The sequence below is a fragment of the Euleptes europaea genome, chromosome 13 (genome assembly GCF_029931775.1).
Source record: "Euleptes europaea isolate rEulEur1 chromosome 13, rEulEur1.hap1, whole genome shotgun sequence".
NCBI lineage: Eukaryota > Metazoa > Chordata > Lepidosauria > Squamata > Sphaerodactylidae > Euleptes > Euleptes europaea.
The window spans coordinates 17,163,335-17,176,002 of record NC_079324.1 but is presented as its reverse complement, the minus strand read 5'-3'; the positions used below and the strand labels follow the sequence as shown (position 1 = coordinate 17,176,002).

The window sequence follows — 12,668 nt, the reverse complement described above, 5'->3', positions numbered from 1 at the left end:
TGCATTTTATATTATCTTCAAAAAGAATTTTTTTTCAATGATATTGCACATTCATATCATATAATAATTCAAACAAATTCCAACAAAGACTACAAAATCAGTTGAACCATTGGTGTTCAACGGCAAGAAAATTCAGAACGCTAGAGTGCAGTCCTTAATATTAAGCGCATTGAGATAATCTCGCATGATGGTAATGCTCTCAGCATCTGTGGCTTTGTGGTTCCGATGATTCCCCTTATAAAATAGGGTGCGGTTCTTTACAGGGGTCCGGTTATTGCCCTGTTTCGACCTTTTAGGTCTTCCTCAGGAGCCAACGCTAGCTGTTCAGTAACCTGCTCTGGCATTGGTTGGGGGCCAAGTCGAAACAGGGCAATAACCGGACCCCTGTAAAGAATCGAATTGAATATAATATAAAATGCAAACGTTTACTTGAAATATTATAATACTTGTGAATTGCTTTGGCTAAGTTACTGCTGCTTATTGTTCTTCAAGTACCTGAAGATTGGCAACCCTATTCTTCAGTATTTACAAAATTAAAGTCTAAGGTGAAAAAGAATTACATCACTTGAAAGAGAAAGCTTTCCGAACAGAACAGGGGACAGTATTACTACACGGAGAAAGGATAGTATGAAATCTTGAATTGTTTGAAAGAGATAAAAAAATGGGTTGGCTCTTCAGGAAGAAGTTGAGGGAGCACAGGGATGTTAGATCTTCACCTTGAGCATTTATTAAAATATTTATATCCCACCTTTCCTTGTGGCTCAAGGTGGCTTACAAATCACAAATTAACTACATGCTAGCTGCAGTTTAATGCAGAGTTAAGTCAAACCTGCTTTGCATTGGTCGTATATTAATGACAAAGGAAGAAAATTGGCATTATAGGTCTTAGGCATTCTAAAATCTGTTCCTAGTAACAAATAGAGTTACCAGCCTCAAGTCAGGGCCTGGAGTTCTCCTGGAATAGCAACTAGGGAGGCCAGGTTAACTGTCCTCCTGCTCCTACACCCCAGACTCCCATTGCAGGTGCAAAAAAAGGTGGGGGATCAGCAGTATATGACACCATGATATGACTTCCAAGTATGTATCCAGTAGTAACATCAGTGTGTCATGCAATGCTCTTAGGGTTGCCAAGTGCCAGGTGCTAACTGGAGATCTCCCTCTATTACAACTAATCTCCAGGTGACAAAGATCCGTTCCTCTGGAGAAAATGGCCGCTTTGGCAATTGGACTCTATGGCATTGAAGTCCCTCCCCTCCCCAAACCCCGCCTTCCTCAGGCTCTGCCCCCAAAACCTCCCTTCAGTGGTGAAGAGGGACCTGGCAACCCTAAATTCTCTTGGAGCTCCAAAACCTCTATGATTTTTACCATAGAGATTTAGGGAATTCCTAGAGCGTTGTGAAATGCCAATTTCTGCAGTCAGTGTCCCCCAATGCTTGTGGGGTTTGCCAGCTGAGGGATGGCAACACTAAGACCAACTGATCTCCAGACTACAGAGATGGGTTTCCTTGGGGGAAACGGCAGCTTTGAAAGTCAGACTCACACCTTCGCCGAGCTCCCTCTCCTCCCCAAACTCTGCTCTCCCCAGGCACTGCCATCAAATATCCAGAAAATTCCCAAATCAGAGTTGGCAACCCTACATATTCAAGTGCCTTCACTGCAGATACTGCATTCCAAAACTAGCTCTTAGTTCAGTGGTACATAACTGTATTCATATGGATTTAATTGCCCCATTCCTTCTCACACATAACATAGGAAGTTAGACAAGATGAGCACCAAGTATCTTTATAAAGAAGGGAGCCTTGAGAATATGAAAATTCACCCGCCCCCACCCCAGGATATTATTGGCATAACTATTTTTTTTAATGACAGCACTTCAGCTTTGCGGTTCAATACTGAACTGAACCAATTTAAAATGGGAAATGTCATCATGTCCCTCTGCGATTGTACACTCCCATGACATACTTAAATCCATCCCTATTAGTACTTTCCTTCCATTGCTGAAAAGCAGGCGGGGTCTTCAGAGGGATTAGTGAAGTTCCATTCATTGTAAGGGGGGAAAAGCGGACCGTTTTCTATTTTTGAAAGGGCTATGTCTTTATAAGCAGCATTCTAAAGCATCTTCAAGCTGGATAGATCACTAAGAACAACCTTATTTAACGTGGTGATAGGGTTGCTAGGTCCCTCTTTGCCACCGGCGGGAGGTTTTTGGGGCGGAGCCTGAGGAGGGCAGGGTTTGGGGAGGGACTTCAATGCCATAGAGTCCAATTGCTAAAGCGGCCATTTTCTCCAGGGGAACTGATCTTTATCGGCTGGAAATCAGTCGTAATATCGGGAGATCTCCAGCTAGTACCTGGAGGTTGGCGACCCTACGTGCTGACTAAAAATAAAGTGGTAGCTGTTGGAACTCTGTCTCCGGCCTCGTGTGTAACCTACGCATACATGATATTCAATACTGAGTAGCAGTATCTTTCCAGGCTACCAGGAAAAGAAAAGTCATCCCAACACCTGTTACCTGGAGGTCAGGGACTGAAACTGGAATGGTGTATGAGAAGCCGGTTCTCTACCACTGAGACAAAGCTCCTCCCCTAAACTAATACACCTCCTGACCTTATAAACTGTATGACTCCCATAACATTAACAAAAACAATAATTCAGAAATGGAGATCCATATTCCTCTTTAAAGGTGAATCTTTGCTTCCAGGCAACCTCTGAGGACAGTTCATCTGTCAACATGGGCGATGGGGTTGACATCAAGGAGCTAAACAGCAGGGCTGTAACTAGGGTTGCCAGGTCCCTCTTCACAACTGGCAGGAGGTTTTTGGGGCGGAGCCTAAGGAGGGGAGGGCTTGGAGAGGGGAGGGACTTCAGTGCACACTGGCCATTATTATTTCAATTTCAATACCTTTATTGGCATACCATCTAGCAATCAAACAGAGTATAACTGACTTCAATGCCATAGAGCCCAATTGCCAAAATGGCCATTTTCTCCAGGTGAACGGATCTCTATCAGCTGGATATCAGTTGTAATAGCAGGAGATCTCCAGCTACTACCTGGAGGCTGGCAACCCTAACTGTAACCTGCAAAAGCTTATGCTTATAAGGAAACTGGAAGACAAATCCAGATGTAACCTCTCCTGAAAAATGACAGAAGAGCCAAGGAAGTACCATATTTTTCGCTCCATAGGACGCACTGCTCCATAAGACGCACCTAGTTTTTAGAGGAGGAAAACAAGAAAAAAATCTTGTTTTCCTCCTCTAAAAACTTGTCTTATGGAGCGAATGCCGGCTGGGCGCGTGCGCGTCGGGATGGTGCGAGCCGGCGTTCCCCGCCCCGACAGCCAGCTGGGAGGTGGGTGGTGCCGCCCAGAGCAGGCTGGGCGCGTGCGCATTGGGACCATAAGACGCCTCCCCCCAGCTGGCTGTCTGGGCAGAGAAAGCCGGCAGCTGGGAGGCGGGCGGGGCGCACAGAGCTGGCTCGCGTTGTTCCAGTGCGCCCAGCCGGCTCTGTGCGCCCTGCCCGCCTGCCAGCTGGCCATCGGGGCGGGGAAAGCCGGCTCGCGCTGGAATGACGCGAGCCGGCTCTGTGCGCCCTGCCCGCCTCCCAGCTGGGAAGCGGGCGGGGCGCACAGAGCCGGCTGGGCGCGCTGGAACGAGCGAGCCAGCTTTCCCCACCCCGACGGCCAGCTGGGAGGCGGGCGGTGCGCACAGAGCTGGCTGGGCGCGCTGGAACGGGGTGCACACAGAGCCGGCTCGCGTCATTCCAGGGCGCCCAGCCAGCTCTGTGTGCACATTCACTCCATAAGACGCACAGACATTTCCCCTCACTTTTGAGGAGGAAAAAAGTGCGTCTCATGGAGCGAAAAATACGGTACGTTTAGCCAGGCTTATATTCTACAGAACTTTTCGAGATGTATTCCCAGGAATTCTGGGAGTTCCTCTGAAGTTTATCCAGCAGTTCCGTAACAACAACAACAACAATATTACAGTAAAAATGGACTTGAAAGAAAGCTGACTTATCACAGGATGCGTTTGAAAAGCGTTCCTCAGCAAATAAATTGATGTGCAAAGGTTTCCCTGAGTGTGGGATGCCTGAAAATGATTGTGTAGGAGTGAAGATCTAGATTTATATCCCTTTGCCATATTTTCCTATTATATAGAATATTAAAGGTCTGTAACCTCCTGACTTCAGTCTAATCTAAACCCCAGAACTCCCTAAGTCTTGCTTGCTGAAAGGCTTACAGGACGTGGCAAGTTTCTGTCAAGCCCCCAAGGTCTAATCAAAATGTACTTAAGTCTGAGAAACAGTTTGCACAAAGGCTTGATTCCAGGAGCACAGTTATCCTGGCTAGAGAGTGTGAAATGGCTGCCTGAGAAACTGAGGCATTTCGGAGGAAAGACCTATAGATTCAAAGCCCTGACCAGTAGGGCTCATTACCGCTGTTGGGAAAGATGCATGTCCATTTTTGAACTCTCATGTTGTTTATAATGTGTTGGGTCAACATGGGATGTAAATATTTCTCGCTAAGGGTCTATTCATCAGTCAAGAATATTTAGTAGTAATTGTTCTCAGAACTGATTGTTTCCTGCAGCCTGACATGTAATTTTACTTTACAACCTGAAAACTGGCCCACATGTTCCAAACTGGGGTCAACGGGCCTCAATAACATAGAGAGCTGTCCTTCTTAGTAGCATAATCATCCAAACAAACCCAATCAAGATTATTTGTCCCAACTGGAATTTCTGGGTTGGATCTAGGGTTGCCAACCTCCAGGTAGTAGCTGTAGAGCTCCTGCTATTCCAATTGATCTCCAGCCGATAGAGATCAGTTTACCTGGAGAAATTGCCACTTTGGTAATAGGATTCTATGGCATTGAAATCCCTCCCCTCCCCAAACCCCTCTTTCCTCAGGGTCTGCTCCAGAAACCTCCTGCCAGTGGCAAAGAGAAACTTGGCAACCCTAGTTGGATCCTGTGCACTGCCAGCATAAACTGCTACAGGAAACAAAATTTTCCTGCTTCCCTTTCTCCCAAAAGCTCCCTCTGAATGCCAAAAAGGCATTGTTGGGCATTGGGGGACCCGTAAAGGAGGCAAAGAGTGGCAATTTCACTCACTTCTCTCACCTCATGGTAACATCTGTGTTGCATAGCTTTTTGTCTACATGGGTCCTTCAACATTCAACATCACCTTTTCGGCACACAGAAGGCTGCTGGGAAAATTGGAAGGTGGGAAGAATCCACCCCGCCAATGCCTTATCCTGGAGTACTGATAGGATCCAACACTGTATGCCTGTGTATGCTTGTCTTTCTGTAAGAGAAACCTTGGGTGACATTGGAAAGCCTTAAAGATCCCTGGATTGCAAGACCGTACCCCTATTCTTTTCCCAGAGCCTCTTCTGTAACATAATGTTGGATTTTCCTATTTATGACAATATCTATACCTTGCCCTACACATTTCATTTGCTGTAATGCTGACATTGCCCTGACCTGGATGGCCCAAGTTAACATGATGCTGTCAGACCACGGAAACTGAGGAGGGTCGGCCCTGGTTAGTACTTGGCTGGGAGACCACCAGGAAAGTCCGGGGTTGCTATACAGAGGCAGGCAGTGGCAAAACCACCTCTGTTCATCTCTTGCCTTGAAAACCCTACAGGGTTGCCTGTCGGCTGCTACTTGACAACACTTTCCATTACCAGTGTTGACATATTATTCGTGAAACGGATCTCTGGACAATGCAAAATGGCAGTTACCTTAAACTAGCAGCACCCTGCAAAAAGCTGCTTTGGTAGTTCTTTAGCTGCATCCATGTATTTCCCACTGAACTATTAGTAAAAATCAGCATGTGGTTTATCATAATTTGATGGTTTGAAGTTGGCCATTACACTCTACTGGCCCTCAAAATGCTAATTATGCAGATAGAAATTGCAAAGCTGGAAGCAAATGAGATATCCTTATCTTTAGCCTGTACTTGCAAGTGAGCTGCAGGTCAAAATCATCTGGACAGAGCAGTCCTTTGATGAAAGTTGCCAATTGTTCCTCGAGCTCATAACCCCCCCCACACACACACACACACCCTGCTTAAGGAGCTTTCATCTCAACAGAATCTCAACAACTCCAACGGCATTTCACAACTAAAACACAGCCGGCAATGGAGCTAGAGAAAAAGCAGGGTATAATGCCATAGAGTTCACCCTCCAAAGCAGTCATTTTCCAGGGGAACTGATCTTTGTTGTCTGGAGATCAATTGTAATAGCGGGAGATCTCCAGGTGCCACCTGGACCGGAGGTTGGCAACCCTACATGATTGGGAACTCTGAAAAACCAGGGAGGCATACACAACAGGCTCTGTGAAGTGTTCCAGTGAACAGAGATGGTTCAAGGAGGGAGAATGCTGTTGCAATCCTGCCCCCCCCCCAAACCTGACTTTAAAATGTCTGGAAAGGGCTACATTGGCCTCATCCCCGAGAAATGGCTCAGAGTCACAAAGGGTGCTGTTCAGAGCTCCAGTAGCTCCAAATTCGGACATTTCCTCCCAAAAATATTGGGTAAAATTCCGGGGTTAGGGAGGGCGAACTGCCTATCCTTAACAGAAGCAGTCTGTTTTAGAGCCATTTCCTGCGCAGTTGGCTCATCTTACTGCTCAAATGCCTCTTTTTAACTTTTAACTGTTAGAGACCTTCACTGCACTTCAACATTTTCTGGCATGTTACATTTCCCCTTCCGTGGACAAGTAGAATTTATAAAAGTGGGTCTTTTTCTTTTGGTACCTACCAAAAAAGAAAAAGCACTTCCAGAAAGAAGCTTTAGAAAAAGACCTTTACAGGTGAAACCTTTTTCATTTAACCAATGATTTACTTTTTCCATACAAAATGAAATCTAACAAGCTTGTGGTATAGTACGGTAAAGGGGGAAAGTATCTCTGCAAAAGAAGCTGGAAATAGGCAGAGATGTTATCTTTGTACAGGTCAGTGGAGGAGGAGGAGGAGGAGGAAAAGAAGTTTTTTCTTTACCTTTAAGAAGTCTCAGACCGGTTTACAATCATCTTCCTTTCCTCTCCCCACAACAGACACCTTGTGGGGTAGGTGGGACTGAGAGATTTCGGAGAGAACTGTGACTAGTCCAAGGTCACCCAGCAGGCTTCATGTGGAGGAGTGGGGATTCAAACCAGCCAGGTTCTCTAGATTAGAGTCCCAGTCTCAATCTCCTTCTGATTTCTTGGCTGCAGTCTCCCTTTTGGTTGACGATGGAGCCAAGGAAGAGTAAGTCTTGAGCAATTCAACATAGAAAGTCTTGAACAATATCAATACCATAGAGCAATTGCCAAAGTGGCCATTTTCTCCAGGTGAACAGATCTCTATTGGCTGAAGATCAAATGTAACAGCAGGAGATCTCCAGATAGTACCTGGAGGTTGGCAACCCTAAGTTAACCCTTCTTTTGAACTCAGTGGGCTCAGAAAGTTGTAACACCATTTAGGAGTGCACTGTACAAGTGTTACATGTTCTTTTTTTAAGCAAATGGTTTGGTCAATTGATTAATACACCCTACTTCAAAACTCTATAGAAGACAAACTGTTGCAGATTAACGAATGCAGTAGGCACACTGGTGTTTTTTTAATTTAACTGAAATTATTATACCCTGCCTTTCCACCTTAAAAAGGAGCTCAAGATGGCTTACATACAGTGAAATGATGAAACAACAAAAAATAAAATAAAAACAAAATCCAAGCACAAGTACAGCTTAATGTATAACTCAGGAAGGTCTGCCCAAAAGGACCAACGGCCTATAGACATAACAAAACGCAAGAATTATTATATGTATAGCAGCAAACTCAGTAGGGTTTATTATATGTATTTGATTTTCTGTTTACTGTATTTTTTGTATTTTCTATATTTTTCTGTATCTATTATTATATTATAAAATAAAAAAGAACAAAATCAACCCACCATAACAGTACATACCCAACCAAAGCCTCTGAAAAACCAGTCACGTTGAAGTGCCCTCTGAGCTCCAGCAAAGCAGGCACCCACCTCATCGCCACTGGAATTCCCTTCCAGAGGGATAGGGAGGGCACCTAGGGTTGCCAACCTCCAGGTACTAGCTGGTGATCTCCTGCTATTACAACTGATCTCCAGCTGACAGAGATCAGTTCATCTGGAGAAAATGGCCGCTTTGGCAATTGGACTCTATGCCATTGAAGTCCCTCCCTCCCCAAACCCCACCCTCCTCTGGCTCCACTCCAAAAACCTCCCACCAGTGGCGAAGAGGGATCTGGCAACCTTACTCAAGAAAGAAGCAAATCAATTCAAAGATGTCCCTTATAAGTGGTCACAATCTCTGTGTTCCTCATTTGGTCCCACTGTCTGACTGTTCTTGGGGAAAAAGGAGAGGGGTAGAGTTATACATATTTTTAAAAATCATCTTCCAGTCTAATTATCACTGCCATCTGGCACTTCTGTATCCTCAAGACTTGGACTTCCATGCATGAGCATGAAATACAATGTGCAGATTATCAAGTCACTGGGGCGAGCCCAAAAGGAACGGAAGAAGAGAGGTGGCACAGAATCAGACTTCAGTATGGACGCGGCTGCTGTACATTAGAGCCGTGATCAGCAAACTTGTGCTGGGCCTATGGATACCCAGAGAGGGACTACCACAGTTTGCTGAACATGGAGCTGCCCTTGAAAACCATTCAGAAACATCAACTTATGTAAAATGCAGCAAAAAGGCAGATTATTGGTGTTAGCTGGAGAGGCTCTGATTCCAAACTGCTTTTTAGGGGAGGAAAAACAGACTGGATGAGTTTAAAACAGTCTGGATGTGTTCATTAAGAGGAGCTGTTGAAAGGAAAATTTTAGGAACTCCAGCAAAAATACAGATGGCACGCCAACATTTCTTTGGATTTACCATTTTCATTTTCTCTGGTATTTAAAACTGCTTTTCCATTCAAAGGCCTCTCGAGGTTTTGTTTTGTTTTGTTTATGACTGTGCAACACATAAGAGGTGCAGCTCTTTGGGTGTGAACTGAAAAATAGGGACTAGCAGAGTGAGTCCAGCTTCCTCCTGAACTTTCATTCTCCAATATGGCTACCTAACTGCTTCTGCAATAAATCCTCATTTCCCCACGCATGGTCTGTCCTGTTGCTTAAAGCACCGATCACAAGATAACATTGGGGCAAACTATACATTATCATTTTCGACAGGTCATCTGCAAGTTCCTTCCCAAGTGCACATGTCCCAGGTTCTGATCTGCCATTTTCCCAACTTGAAATAGGCCTATGTGCCCTAGTGGGGGCGGGGGGGGGGTCTGCGCACATAGCCCAGCAGTATGTACACTAGGGTTGTCATGTCCCCCCTCTCCTCCGGCAGGAGGTTTTAGGGGTAGAGCTGAGGCAGGGATCTTGTGCACGAGGCCGCACCGACGCAATCGCGTCACTTCCGGTTTAAACCCAGAAGTGCCGCATTGCAAAGGGACTTTTACCACTCAAACTGGGAGTTTGAGTGGTAAAAGGCCCATTGTGATGTGGAGCTTCTGGGTGTAAGCCAGAAATGACACAATTGTGTTGGTGCAGCCACGTGCGCAAGCGATCCCCGCTTCCGAGCCGGGCAATGGTTTGGTGGGCAAGGAAAATGAATTTCCAGTAGGGAACTAGCAGTTGATGTGTGACTGACCGATTCAGAGAAGTCAGGGAACCCAGACAAACCCACTAAAAAATCATAACATGTAGTTTGGCCCTTGTGTGCTTGGAGGAATGGTATACTGTGAATGAGTCTATCTCATGGGCTTGGCCTGAAGCAGGGTGCTACTGATGGTAGGACAAAAGGAATGGTCATGTTTCTTAACAACTGTAGATGTCTCCCCTCTGGGCTTCACTGGAAACTGGGTCTGTCCAAGAACCCATCGGGGCTTGGAGAAGGTAACCCCCTCCATGAAGGGTTGCCAACCTCCAGATGGTGGCTGGAGATCTCCTGCTATTACAACTGATCTCCAACCGATAGAGCTCACCTGGAGAAAATGGCCACTTTGGCAATTGAACTTGATGGCACTGAAGTCCCTCCCCTCCCCAAACACCACACTCCTCAGGCTCCGCCCCCAAAATCTCCAGGTATTTCCCACCCCAGAGATGGCAACCCTGTCTCCATGTGAAAGGACTGATGTGTGACGATACAGCCCTTCAGATTCTGGAAAAGACAGAAAGGGGAGCAGGAAGGTTCTGCAGGGAGTTGGCTAGGGTTGCCAGGTCCCCCCCAGCCATCGGTGTGGAATGGGGGCCTAGGGTTGCCAGATCCAGGTTAGAAAACTCCTGCAGATTTGGGGATGGAGCCTGGGGAGGACTGGGACCTCAGTGGGGTACAATGCCATAGAGCCCACCCTCCAAAGCATGCGTTTTCTCCAGGGGAACTGATCTCTGTAGTCTGGAGATGAGATGAAATTCCGGGAGACCTGGAGTTGGGGGTGAACAGCGAAGTAGCCAGGTTTGCAGATGACACCAAATTATTTAGGGTGGTTAAAACAAAATCGGACTGTGATGAGCTCCAAAAGGATCTCCACAACTGAAAGAATGGGCATTAAAATGGCAAATGAGATTCAATGTGAGCAAGTGTAAAGTGATGAATAATGGGGCAAAGAATCCCAACTTCACAAATACACTGCTGGGATCTGTGCTGGCAGTAACAGAGCAAGAAAGGGATCTTGGGGTGGTAGTGGATCGCTTGATGAAGATGTCAACCCAGTGTGTGGCTGCTGTAAAAAAGGCAAATTCCATGCTGGCCATAATTAGAAGAGGAACAGAGATCAAAACTGCTGATATCATACTGCCCTTGTACAAACCTATGGTGAGACCACACTTGGAATACTGTGTACAGTTCTCGTCACCACACCTAAAAAAGGATATTGCAAGGTGCAGAAAAGAGCAACCAAAATGATCAGGAGACTAGAGCAACTGCCCTATGAGGAGCGGTTAAAACGCTTAGGGATGTTTAGTTTGGAAAGAAGGCGGTTAAGGGGAGACATGATAGAGGTCTATAAAATTATGCATGGTATGGAGAGAGTGGACTAAGAGCAGCTTTCCCCCCTCTCTCATAATACTAGAACACGGGGTTATCTAATGACGCTGGAGGGTGACAGATTCAAAACTGATAAAAGGAAGTATTTCTTCACACAATGCATAGTTAAATTGTGGAACTCCCTGCCCCAGGATGTGGTGATGGCTGCCAACTTGGAAAGCTTTAAGAGGGGAGTGGACATGTTCATGGAGGGTAGGGCTATCCATGGCTACTAGTTAAAATGGATGCTAGTCATGATGCATACCTATTCTCTCCATAATCAGAGGAGCATGCTGAATATATTAGGTGGTGTGGAACACAGGCAGGACGATGCTGCTGCATCTGTCTTGTTTGTGGGCTTCCTAGAGGCACCTGGTTGGCCATTGTGTGAACAGACTGCTGGGCTTGATGGACCTTGGTCTGATCCAGCACGGCTTTTCTTACATTCTTAAGTTCCTATGTTCTTATGAGATCCCCAGGTCCCACCTCGAGGCTGGCAGCCCTAGAGCTGGCTGAAGCATTTGGAAGGGACGCAGAATCTCTCTCTCTTTTAAAAGGATGTTTACATTTAGGACAACAATATGATCAATGCACTTTGCTGAATAGAGGCGCTCCCGGTTTTGTGCCTACGTAAGCACTTCCTTGGATTGAGAAGATACATAAAAATTACCGTGGAGGGCGTTCTAAAGTAATGGACTCACTTACCAAAGCACACAGCAGATCCACCGCTTCCAGGATGAGTTCTTGGTGGCCAATCCGAGTGACTCCCAGCTCCTCAAGCTCCTGATGAGTAATGTGCAACAGCTGCTCGCCACTGATCTTTTCCCTCTCAAAGTTTTTTATGTATTGTTGGAGGCAGTCGTCAAGGCCTGGTTTAAAACAGCAACAACGAAGACATTTAGAAACAAATGACACTTTGTTGGCTCACTGCAGCTTCAGAAGTCAGACTGCCTTCATCTCAACGAAACACAAAGGCGATATTCTTTACGAAGAGAATGCAAGGAGGAACAATAACATTTTATACCTAGTGCAATGCTATGTGTCTTTTATTCTGTACACATTTGAAGTCAAGCACCGTATCTCGATATTAAGGACGCTGTGAATCCTCTATCAGATTTCCTATGGCGTGAGGAGTTATTGAGTGTATATGGACGTTGCAGACGCGGGGAAATTGCAGTCAGTCACAGTTGTGCAGTGTGCGTAGCCATAAAAACACATATATGTATTCATGAGCACCTATATATAGGCTCATGTCATTTCCCAGCTCTTTGTCTCAGTATGGCAGCAAATCTGTTGTCTGAGCGGTACCATTCAGAATGCAAGGCTGGGTCACACGATTGTTATATCCAGAGGAGTATTCTTTACTTATACTTTTCATATGGCCAATTTGGCCCTGAGATCAAATTAAGATCAAAATTTAAAAAGTAACTCTATCTATCTATCTATCATCTATCATCTATCATCTATCATCTATCATCTATCTATACACACACAGATATCTAGATAAACAATAAGAGAAGTAGTATTTTTTAGCTTGACTGACTGAGATAAAAACTTGGCAACTGCCAATGTAGTATTAAAATCTACCCCTGCTAAAAGAACCCTCAAATTTTCCAATTCACAAGTAGA

The 12,668-nt window shown here is 45.5% G+C and overlaps 1 protein-coding gene across 1 annotated transcript in view; it reads right to left on the bottom strand.

Moving 5' to 3' along the window:
* Window positions 1–12,668, bottom strand: part of LOC130486531 (connector enhancer of kinase suppressor of ras 2-like) — a 513,126-nt gene that overhangs the window by 324,553 nt on the left and 175,905 nt on the right. The window contains exon 2 of the mRNA XM_056859816.1: window positions 11,745–11,908. Within this exon, the coding sequence (XP_056715794.1) occupies window positions 11,745–11,908 (164 nt within the window). The remainder of the gene's footprint in view (window positions 1–11,744; window positions 11,909–12,668) is intronic.